The sequence below is a fragment of the Falco naumanni genome, chromosome 4 (genome assembly GCF_017639655.2).
Source record: "Falco naumanni isolate bFalNau1 chromosome 4, bFalNau1.pat, whole genome shotgun sequence".
In the NCBI taxonomy this organism is placed as follows: domain Eukaryota; kingdom Metazoa; phylum Chordata; class Aves; order Falconiformes; family Falconidae; genus Falco; species Falco naumanni.
In genome coordinates, this window is record NC_054057.1 from 47,726,384 (window position 1) to 47,738,857 (window position 12,474).

Consider the following 12,474-nt stretch of genomic DNA (forward strand, 5'->3'; position numbering starts at 1 on the left):
AGTTGCTGTTGTTCTCTACTCATTTTTTAAGGGTTAAATTCTTATGTTGCAGAGTCAAAGAGAATTCAAATTTAAATTCTGCTGTAAATTTGCTTAAGAAGCAGAGGCACCCAAATTTAGAACAAACAACACTACTTTTGAATATTCTGATTATGTGCTGATGGAAATCTAAAGATAACACAAGTTTATCTGTGCAACTTTCATCAACTTCAAAAGCTCTTTAACATTTTGGAGAGAATGAACAGACACAGGGTTACCAGAATCTTATTCTTTTTACCAGCACCACGTTGTCACTGTCTACCCAGAATTTACTACAGATAACTGTCCCTAAAGGTAAAGTGACAGGACCAACATCAGTAGCAGTGAGATACTGTAATCACAGTTCTCCAGTCCCCAGCTAGCCTTTAACCTTAACATCATAATGCATTTTCTCAAAATAGAGCTTATTTTTGTGTTGGTTTCAAGTTAACATTTGTTACAAACAAAATACAGTCATCCTTTCCAAACCCACATTTTGTGTATCACATGCCTCCCTAACTCAACAGCGCTTTCCAAGAGGAAGTAAACAAAACAACAGTACTATTTAGAATTGACCATCTGTTTAACACAAAAACCAAAAGTTCATTTCCTTTCCACTACACTGGGAAAAGCTCCTAATATGTCTTCATATTATGTGAAGGAGCTGCTCAAAGACTTTCTCCCATCACACTAGGAGCAAGTGGGCACTAAATTTATAATAGTATTAAGTCTCCATAGGTCTCTGAAAGCAGATGCAAATGAAGTGCAATTGATTACAGTGAATTTCAGCAGCAATTTGATTACTCAATGTAGTCAATTAACTCTATTAATGTTTACAAACTCCATTTCAGCACAGGTCTAGGAAATTAATATCCATCCCATTCTCACCAACAGTATTGCACTCAAAACAGCAACTTCTTGTGTCTTTCTAGGAGGCTCAAAGGTATGTCTAAACAGCAGTAAGCACCAACATCACCTTGATCTTACAGTGACCTGGGCCATACACTGCCACCACACACAGACACTGTGGCAAGCATGAAACTTTGCTCCAGACAGTACCAAACCATATCCCTCTGTTGGTTTTTTTTTTAATCTCTGCACTCAGTGAGCACAAGTATAAATGATGCAGGGTCAAGAGCTGATTGAATATTTGAAAACAGTAAGTCTATCAAAGAAAGCCCATTCCTTGGTTTAGTGAAATAAACCCAGTTCTAAGCATACACCAAAATACAGTGGTTGTTTTTGAGAAGTGTTGAATTTATAAGCACAGTGATGGAAATTATAAACTGCTGATGCTTTCATATTTACAGGTTGCTATTCCCAAGCTACCAGAAACCTAATACGTTTGGACAAATGAATTTATGAATAACTGACATTAGGTTCATACCCAATGTTGTTTCAAACTAGCCCTACTTGCCCAGCTGCTCACCAAAAACAGTGGCTGTCAATAATAGATCCTTCTTGTTCTCTTGGTAAGGAAAGCCTCTGATTTTTCAGAAATGTAGTTACACCAAACACAGATTTTGATCTCCAAAGCTTTTCACTAAGCAACAGCCCGAGCATTACTATGCAGGAAAAAATTAAATATAATTGCACATAGAATTATTTTTTTTAGTTGTGCAAAATACAAGTGACTATTTCAGTGGAAATTCAACTGGGAGTACATACTTATACCTTTAAACAGGAGATTACACAACAATTTCCTAAGTATTTTTTTCCATGGATAAACAAGGGCCTAATAAGATCCTTAATAAGTACTTTCATATCACGCTTGAAGTATGAGGATCTCTGAAGTGTCTATGTGCCTCAGCCTGCCAGGAGAAACCATGGTTAAGGATGGTTGGGGTATTTATTTTCTTTTTCTTCAGTTGGTTGGAGGTTTTTTGCTGTTGAGAATATCTGCCTACTAAGAGCTGAACTGAGGTCATCAAGTATTTATCATCAAGCTGGAAACGTGTCAAGTTGACATATGTTTTTTGAGAGCCTTCAAACAAAAGGCTACTTTTACAAGTAACCGAAATACAAACCAAACTGTTTGCTAACCTATCCTTAAAATATTGTTCTAATCACTAAATGCACAAGAAACCTATATTTTTAAAATAATGAAAATAGGTTATGCAGCTGACTAAAAGCAAGTTAATGGGAGTTACTTCTTTATTTCTGGAAAAGATGTATCGGCTATTCATCTGCCCAAACTTTTCAAGGAGCTTCCTCAAACAGCACCATACATGATCATACTTAGGACTGGAATGGATGCCACTAGTTGAAAACAGATTCTTGTTTCTTGTGGCCAAATATTTTTCAAAACCAACAAAAACAAGACAATCCATTTGCATTCATGTATACAAAGACAGATAAATATAAAAAACACTGATGTATTTCCACTGAAAAATATCTTTCCATAATAAAACCTACAAAGTATTTGCACTGCAATCACAAAAAAAATTTTCCAAGAAAAAAAATATCCAAGCGAGCATTTACTAGTTTTTAATACTATTACTCCCATTAACTGCATTAACCAAGTTTTCATCAGCAACTTCATGTGTAGTGATATTGCGTAATATAAATGTCAAAGTTGCATGCCAGCTAAATTAGAATTCATTATACACTTTCTGAATGATCTACGTCAAAGAGCTTAAGAAAAGCTGTTTCAGAAAGGAACAAACAGCTTAGCAAAATCAAATTTTCCATGTAGTTTGTTTTATGTTTTTCTCCTTTTTTTAAGGGGGAACAAAATTGAACTTCACAAATTATTCCAGACAGCAACTGGAATCCATTCTGTTTTAGTAAGTGACAAGAGATTACCAAAATATAGGGACAGAAGAAGCTAAATTAAGTCACTCTACCATGCTGCATGTGAAGGACACCATCAAAGATACTTCTCTTATTCCATTCCGAACAGCTGCTGTCTCTCAGGGTCTTTGTATTTGTTACAGGATAGAACATTTTCTCCATGGAGACAGTGGAATAGGAGTAAATGTATTCTTTAATTCCTTAGAGTTTTATTTTACTAATATAGTTGACTATATAAAGCTGGTCCTTAGCTGCTTCACATTCTGTGTCATGCTTATGTAAAATGTACAAACAATTATAGCATAAAACCAACATTAATAAGACAAAACTTATGTATATCACCATGAGAATGATCCTTCTATCTAGAGAACCAGAAGACAAACTGATTTTCAAAAGTACAGATGATAGGTAGTAATCAGCACAACAAACTTGTCTTCAAGAACTTCCTTGTGAAAATGAACACAGTTATTAGTGTTCAGTTTTGCAATATCCTGGATATTTTTGTGTGTTCCCCTCCCCCCCCCAAAAAGAAAAGATATAGTGTCATGTTTAATTTTGAGCATAACTAATCCTACAGACTTCAGTAACAATTTAATTAAGTGTTTAGACATCATCTGTTTAAATGTTTTTAAAAGATATGCTGATGTGTGTATATATATAAAACCTCATTAAATGGAGATATATTCAGAACCTTGCATTAATGAGACCTATATCAGGTTCTGTTAACACAAAACTAGTTAATACATTGGCTACAGAGGAAGCATAGAGTGCAGAGCTAACAACCCAAATCTAAAGGGAACCAGGAAGGTCAGCTGTAAAATATAAGATGGGAAACTGAAAAACAATGACTAATGACTGAAATGTTCAAAAAGAATCAAACCTGCAGGTCAAGTGAGAATGATTAATTCAAGGATATAAACCAGTACAGCACAGCATATTTATACTGCACCTTCATAAACAATGCTACAAGGTCCTACAAAAAAATGAAATCTAATTGTTAAGTGCTATCAGTAGAGACGTGCCAGATTCACAGAATCAGAGGATATGAGCTTGGCAAATGCAAAAATAAATACTACTAATTACTAGGTATCTTGTCCATCTATGTACAAAAACAATATTGTAATAATGGCTTTGCCTGTTTCAGTTCCAGTCAGAGTTTTTCAACTATTAGTCATGCACATAAAAACACCCACAGAGTTTCACTGTGAGGAATTACCCCACTAGAAGGTGGCAAGGCAAGGTAACAGCAAAGAATGAGGTCTTGAAGTCACCAGAATTCAAACTTCTTCTGAAGGGAGGAGGACATGAGGAGCTAAAAAGTGCATGATTCAAGTAACCTTTAAAAAAAAAATACATATATATACACACACATATATATGTGTGTGTATATGTATATAATGACAACTTGCACCCGCCTCCTTGAGTCCTGTAAGTAAAAGTTAAACTAATCATGCAGCCGAGCACTTCAATACGAGATAACTAACTAGAGGTTTTAATTAGCTTTGCGTGAAATCTTAGCTGGGCACTATTTTTATGGAAGAAATTCCTGAAAACTCAGCACTGTTACTCTATACAACTTGAGTAATCCAAACATTTCAGACAGCGAGGAGTCTCCATGTCCCAAGACTCCTCACATAATTTTTCTTTATAAAGCCCTGGTTGAAATAACTGTGTCAAATTTTGTCACAAGAAATAACTGTGGGCAAAGTATTTATTTCTGAAAAATTAGCCTAAGAGTCATCATTTGGCCAGTTTTCAAGGAGCCTTCAGAATGCCTGTTGCTTCCAACAGAGGCAATTAGGATCTTGTCTGTGAAGGAGCAGGGTCCTGAAATACATTTCCAGACTGAAGTCTGTGTCAGGCTCAGACACCCTCAAGAGCTTCAGCAAACATGTGGCTTTGCAGAAAAAAGTGGTGTATTTACATATGACTTTACAGCCTGCCACAATATTTCTTACCTACCCTGTTTGAACATGTAATTCAAAGACACAAATATCTATAACCTCATCCTAACAGTCAATAACCAAAAACCTCTTAACTGACTGCAATCTAAATCTCTACTTAATAAAGCGCAAAAGCACTCAAGACCCAGCAATGTATAATTATTTTCTCAAGTTCTGTGTAACTAGCAGTTCCTCCCAAAAAGATTTCTGAAAAACAATCCACCAACCCTTCACAGTTTAAGAACAGCATGGTTTCTCACAAATATCCAACTGGTAACATTTTTTCATGGTAACATGAATTTTTTTTGCAGTATTGTTCCACTGCATTAAGGTGTTTTTTTTTTAATTTTTGCAGCCTCCTTTTCTTTCTTGACCTTTTAAAGAACCAAAGGATGGAAACCCCATGATTTCAATAAAAGATTTCCTGTACGTTTTGAAAAACATAAGAGGAACAGACTTCTCACATCTATCAAGCAAGCTATATAAAAAACCTGAAAACCTCTGTACTGACTCCCACTTTTGGACACATGCAGGAAACACGGAACACTGATATACCGACATGCAGTGTGTGCTGAGCCACTTTCATAGCTATTTGTACTTACACGGTCTTTGTCATCAGCTACATCACAAAGAATGTCATCGAGATCTAAGATCCCACCATCCCCGTGTTCCAGTCTATGTACTTGTATCCAGTAGTTTGGATCCTGCATAAAAGGACAAGAAAATAGTATCAGGTATCGCATATGAACAGAATATTCCACCATACAGTTAACATCACAGTCCTACAAATGCTCGAAGTTAAAACATCCATTTAGGTCATATTTCTGTAAACAAATGGAAATTGAGACGCAAAGCCAAAGTTCTTTTTTTAAATTGCCCTAGATAGATAGATACTCTTTCCACTTTTATCAGTTCTGCATGAGTCACAGTCCCATCACCGACACATAGGGAGGGGAACAGCATTCCCAGTGTTACTGAATATATGCACTACATAAAAGAGGAACACATCATCCTCAAAATAAACTATCTCAGACAGTGGTCAACATGCACAAAACATTACAGAACAGCCATAAATGTGTTGGTTTGGGGTTTTTTTACAGGACAGCTATAAAAGGTACAAACAATATTTAAATGGTATCAAAGGGCTTTGTACCTATGCTTTGGTAGAGTTGGTAGATGGGATATATACATCTTAAAAGAGCACTTTCCACATTTTAATTAAAAATAGATACACATACACACACATGCATGCAAACACATACATATGCATACATATATGTGTGGGTTTGTGTATATGCATGTGTTACCAGTAACTGGGAAGACTGGCTTTATATTTTTTATTATAACTTTTGCTGCAAAACAAAACCATAAGGAATAATGTGGTGTGCACAAAGTGTCTTCTACATATTGCTACATAACCTGAGTGTTGTTTAGTACTTAACGTGCTATTCTTAAAAGGTTTGTTTTCCAACAGGGGAAAGTTGCACTGTAAACACACAACCTGAACATGATACATAATCTTTTCTTGCTTCTGAAATACTCCCCCGTTAACAGTGCCAGTGCCCTGGGGTTTTACGCATCTAGCAGTAAGAGAACTTCCTTGCTTTTCATCCAGCAGGCAAGACTGCAGAAAGTGACTAATGTGAAGACTTTAGAACTTGCAACATCTTGTACAGTTCCTAACTTTCTAAAAATAGCAATTAGCATCACAATCTTTTCAGGTATCAGTGTCTAGAAGTCAAAAAAAAAAAAAAAAAAAAACCAAAACCAAAACGAAACCCACACTTGAACAAACAAAAAAACCAAAACTCACCCAAACTAAAATGAAACCAAAAAACACTTTGGAAAAAACCCTTCCACCCTTAAAGAACTTGAAAACTATTTGATTTCTTAAAGGATGGAATAGAACAAGAAACGGGACAGCCAGAATTTCTCTAAATCCATATCTGTTTTTAAATCTTGACAGGACATGCTGCATGAAGAAGCATTAAGGGATATTCATTTTGGGTTTAATATCCCAGAACTCTGTTTATTTCCATGTGATATATATGCATAGGTCAAAGATTTCAGAGAAATTTGATAACCATGAAACTTACTTCATTGTTTGTGTAAGTATATCCACCTTAAGTACTGCAGTAAATCATCATCATCATCAGATGTTCGTATTTCAGAATTGCATTTTACAGTCATTAGGCTAGTCATTTCGGAAATTAAATTACAGATTTTTTCCTCTAATTTCTCTAAGTATTAAATATCATCACCTTACTTTTTTCTAAGCAACTATTTATTATACAATTAACTGATTTTCCTAGTATATGGCTTTTCTCCAAACAACACTTACTATTGCAGCACGTTACAGAATATAATTCAGCATTCATTTTTCAATGTAAAAATTCAGCATTAATTAAAAATAGTACTACGTTCTTCACATTGTCATGCATACAGAGGTGCACATATAGCTACATAATACAAAAATTTACTTTGTAAAAAAAGGTATGTAATGTAAATACTAGGATAAACTTTTTTTAAGTTTGTAAGTGTTAGTGGAGTATTCAGACACAGCTGGAAAAAGCCTTTTGCACACAGAAGAAATCCTTCAAAGTTCCTTAATTCTAAACAAATTCTAAAGATATGTCCACTGAAGAGGTTGAGGTGTCTTTCTAAACTCTGCTCTCATGCTAAAAGGAAAGAGAATCCTTCCTCATCTTTTAGCCCATTACAAAAGTCTCCTGTCTCTCATACCTACACCAGAGACTGAAACACAGTTGGGAAGACCTAGGGTTTGAACACACAACAAAACTGACACACTGGGAAGCATCTTGCATTCCTAAAGGACTTGATTCAGGTTTCCTCTGCTAATTTTTCCATCTCAAATCCAAGTCAGAATTGAACCATAAGCCAGGTTTCACTGCAAAATCAGAAATGGAAAACCTAGTTCAGGCTTTAGGAGAGTTCTGTTCCCTCATATGTCACACACTTCACCATTTTTGTTTGCATCACTTCCTCTTCTTACTGAAGAATGGAAACCTTAAAAACAGAGAACTGCAATGTTGGCTCACTGACTGGACTACATCCACCAAAATAAACAGCACACAAACTGAAACTACAATTTCAGAATTCCTTATCCTCATGTTTTTTTTCCTACCAGAAGTATTTCCCACCTCCAAGGCAAACGTAAGAAAACACGCACGATTATAGAATCAATAGTAGAAACACCCACTTCTAAAGCATTGTTGTGCTATTTCAGCATGGACAATCTACATTAAAAATAGCTTTGATATATAAGCTGCATCACTTTTGCTAATTAGTTCCTTTAAAAGTTTCTTGATATTGCATAAGAAGTTTTAGATAGACTTCATTTTTCCTACATCACCTGTTTGTTGTGCCATAGCCTGAACTGCTCCGGTCGCTTTTCCTGTCAGACAAGGTCCTGATACAAAACAATATGTTAGCAAGACTAGACAAGAAATATATAAAACTAGTTTGGCAAGAATTTACTCTGGCAGGATTTGGTAAGTAAATATGAAATAACAATGAAACTTTTCATTAAAGCCCTCTGCAAACTTCACAGAGCAGTCCTTCTCTTGAGGCCTTTTTACCCTGTTAAAGGTTTCACATAAATCAAGGATTTAGTGGGGGAAGGCTTGGGAGGGGTGAGGTCGGGGGAGGGGGGGGGGAAGTACTCACACTGGTTACACTGTACTAAAAAAAAAAAAAAAAGAAAAAAAGTGAATTTACCATGTTAAGAAAATCCAGTTATTTATGGTTCCAGATTGTAACAACTAATTCTATGTATTAACCAACCAAACAATATACATAGAAACACCCAATCTGCATAAATGTTCACATTTAAATTCCTGTTCTGTGTTCCTTCTACAATGAATATATGTTGTATAAATACGAGTCAGTTTGTATGCTCTGTTTGCCAAATATAAAAGAAACTGAACCCAAATTACCACTGATTTGAATTCAAGTACTACCACATCGACGTTACAAAGGTATCTGTATTCACAGCTTGGTCAAGTTGTATTTCTCGATCGAAGCCAGTAAACAGACACTCATGATTGCCTATGCAATGGCAGCAATACAGTCTTCAAGCATTTTCTGGAGCAGTCAAAAATACTGTTTTGGCTTAGACCAGTTACTGAGTCATAAAGTGGAAATTGGCAATTACCAAAGTTTACTGGAGTTTACACAACTTCATCTGCAGGGTAAACTGGTCCAATCACCCCTTCAGGACACCCAAACCACCTCTGGGGTCACCCTCTCTGGGTGGCAGCGCAGCGCTCCCAAGTGAGATCTCAGGAAGGAGGGACTGGTTCCAACACTCCCCCACAGAGAGATGACCTGCTCAGGCCATGTGCAACAGGGTGCTTACAGCAACAAAAAAGAAAATGTCTTCTAGTTATAAAACAAGAAAAATGCAAACTATATTGAGTCTACAAAAATCAGGTTGTATAAAGATGAAAAAAAATTACTCAGAAGCTTTTCAAGAAACCTGCTTCAGAGCTGTTCTCGTTTAAGAAAGCATCCCAGAAGCAGACGCTTTAGTGTTGTTTCAAAACTGAATTTGTATATTACAATTAGATTTCCACAGTTTGCCAACAAAACAAAGCCACACTTATATTCTCTCACTGTTATGATTGTGTAAAAGGGTAGTGCGCTCTCCAGATCTGTAATGCATTTAGAGATATAAAAACATGCTTTGATAGAAAACTCATTAGCTACACTGCTCCACCAATGTGTAAATTAGCAATGTGCAATTATTTTTTAAAAGCTGTATAGATGCCTTTGTCACTAGTTCATGCAGAAGAACTAGCAAGTTCACTTCATTGAATGAAAGGATAGAAGTAATGCTAAACCTGATTTATAATATCTCCATTTAAATATTGCATCACTCAGCTCAAGTCTAAGCAAGTCAGATCTCCTGTTTCCTGTGTACACCCATTTAACTATTCTACTTGACTATGATTATAAAGGTACTTACAATTTAAACTCATGAGCACTACATTTTCTGCTCCAAAGACCTCTATAATGGAAGATAAATGTTTGCTAAGTGAACATCAGCACTGAGAGTGGAAGCAAGAGCACACTACAAAGGCAGTAAAAATGCAGCCATTCAATATTCTGTTTATTCCATACAACATGACATCTCAACAGCACAAAGGAAAAACTGAGAAAACCATTTAGTCTAAATAATATCATTCAGTATTCTGTAGCTAACAATTTTATGTTTCCACATAATGAAAACAAGGACCATATGTGGAAAACAATATCTAGAAAATGGAATGGGTTCTTATTAATGGCATAGAAAGATTTCTAGTTCCTTTAGATCTAAATAAGTGTACTGCTTTTTGCAAATGTACCCTTTCCAAAAACGTATAGAAGCCTTTAACATAAAAAGCTACAATAAATAAGATTATTCTTTGAAATATTTTGTCCACATCATACCAGAAAAGCACACCTCAAACTTTTTAGAAGTAGCCATGTATTTAACAGAAAGAAGAAAATTGGGTTCCTAAAAAGCCCAACTTACAATTCTTAGTATTTATAAATTATGCCCACTTCTATGATTTAATCTCACCTGCCCACCAGGAGGATGTCCCGAAGCATCAAAAGACTACTTTATGAGTATGGCTGCAATTACATAGTTGGGGGTGGGATGTGAGGGGATAATTTCTTGTGTTAGGTTTGAAGCCCATCCAGAGAGCACTACTGGGGGAGGACAACAAGCCCATCCCAACTCGGGTTTCCCAGCTGCAGATTTCACTGGGGTGCAGACCAACTGTAGTTGTCACTACAATTTATTACACATCTTGAAATCAAGTAATCCAGTTTAAAACACCTATATTTTCTAGTCTGGTCAGGCCAGGAAAGTATTTCTTGCCACAGAGCAGTGTCTGGGGAAACAGACTGACTTTGCCAAGCTGAGCTCACCAAGGCTCTGTGCCTATCAGAGATCATCCTTCTAAAACTGAAATGATTTAAATTTAGATATCATTTATGGCTTTTTGCTTTAAGATCATTTTCAGTACACAGATCCTTAATGATTTTTAAAAAACACTGTCAGCTGGAGAGTCATGCACAGCTACTTCAGTGTAACTCTCAAAACAAAACGGACTCGCCACCAGGACGAGTGAAAGTGCAGAAGCAGATCCAAGTGTGTCAATGTAACTTCTCATTTATAAATGAGGAGATAAAAGGAAAAGTAAGTATATGATTTCAGTTTCTGCTTAAAATCATCTTTAATCTAAGATGACACGGCCACGTATGTGGCTATGTTCACTGTTTTGAGTCCTCTGAGAACAGATAAAGCCTTTGTGGCAAAAGAGTACACACAGATCAAAACCAACTAAATCATCAGGCTGGGGTGTGTACCGGACTTGTCTGTTCAGCAGCGTATGGCACTTGGGCGTGTTAACATAGTCTGAAAGGAAAATAATGGTTAATAAAAAAGGAATATATCTGACAATTTGCCAGTGAATTAATTCATTTCCCTGTCTAGCTCTGTGCTGCAGGAGGGAACCGTCAAAACAAGCAGTTAGGTGCCAAAGGAAAGCCATGAATGCTCGCAGTGTCAGCTGGATTCCAGTTACGTTCCACAGCCCGATAAGCTGGCAAGAACAAGTCCACGGGTTTGAATTGCATCTTCTTCCAGTCACCTGTCTCCTTGAATTTCAGCCACAAAGACCTGCTGCATTACACACGACAGCAGCAATGAGAAAATCAGCTTCAACGATGATGGCACTCTCTAAAGTCTTAATGCTGCATCACAGACAGTTGGCAGTAACAATACAGCATAAGTACATTCACCATCTCTGCAAGGGCACAGGCTGGCAAAATACTTAACATTAACAAAAGTAGCTCCATAGCGCTCAGAAAGCAACTGATACCTGTAACAACTCTTAGGTTACCAGGTGATGAGTTCATGGGACAATTACCTTTTCCATTTGTGACCACATTCAATCTGCAATCACTCCCCTATACCAATTGTACAGCACGTTTACTCCACCTTTCCCTGTGTCCCATGAAGTCAAGAAAAACAGGGCTATAGAAGACTACAGAAAACAGCCAAACTCTGTACAGTACAAAATAAGCTGTAAAACTGCTCTTTGTTCTGGGGGTGTACCAAACTAACATTAATTTCTTGGAATTTTGTATTGCTGAGAAATAGGGATACACACACAGAAAGGTTATAAATCATGTCATTAGCAGCAGGTTTGGTCAGGGATTCAACTTTTTCAAAAATACAAGTGTATATACACACCAGGAGGTATACACTGAACCCAGATACAAAAGTTATGAAAAAAAGAGAAAAATATTGAAGTCTGCTCACTGAAGCACCTTGTTACACTTTTACACTCATCAATGCTTTTCCAGCCTCACTAAAAAGGGCTTTAATTTACCAGAAATCCATGAAAGACAAAATCTGAACATCTGGCCAATATCACTCTAAGACTCCGAAATGTCAGAAAGGGTGCTAACAAAGTAAAAAAAAAAAAAAAAAAAAAGTTAGGTTTTACATGCATCCTGCATGTTCATTTTCAACAAAAAATTGATCACATTATCACTTTCAGTACTCACCATATTAGTCTGACAGCCAAAAAACTGAGCCAATTAGTCATTCACTTCAGCAATTAAACGTCTCCTAAAACCCACTACATTGAAATAATATGGTCAGTAAATCACTGGAACACTACCACATATGAAATTGTGATGC

At 36.4% G+C, this 12,474-nt stretch overlaps 1 protein-coding gene across 20 annotated transcripts in view; it reads right to left on the bottom strand.

Annotated features, from left to right (window-relative positions):
- Positions 1-12,474, bottom strand: part of PARD3 (par-3 family cell polarity regulator) — a 461,704-nt gene that overhangs the window by 405,132 nt on the left and 44,098 nt on the right. For all 20 annotated transcript variants that reach the window (XM_040589689.1, XM_040589699.1, XM_040589690.1 and 17 more), the window contains exon 2: positions 5,357-5,458. In XM_040589689.1, the coding sequence (XP_040445623.1) occupies positions 5,357-5,458 (102 nt within the window). The remainder of the gene's footprint in view (positions 1-5,356; positions 5,459-12,474) is intronic.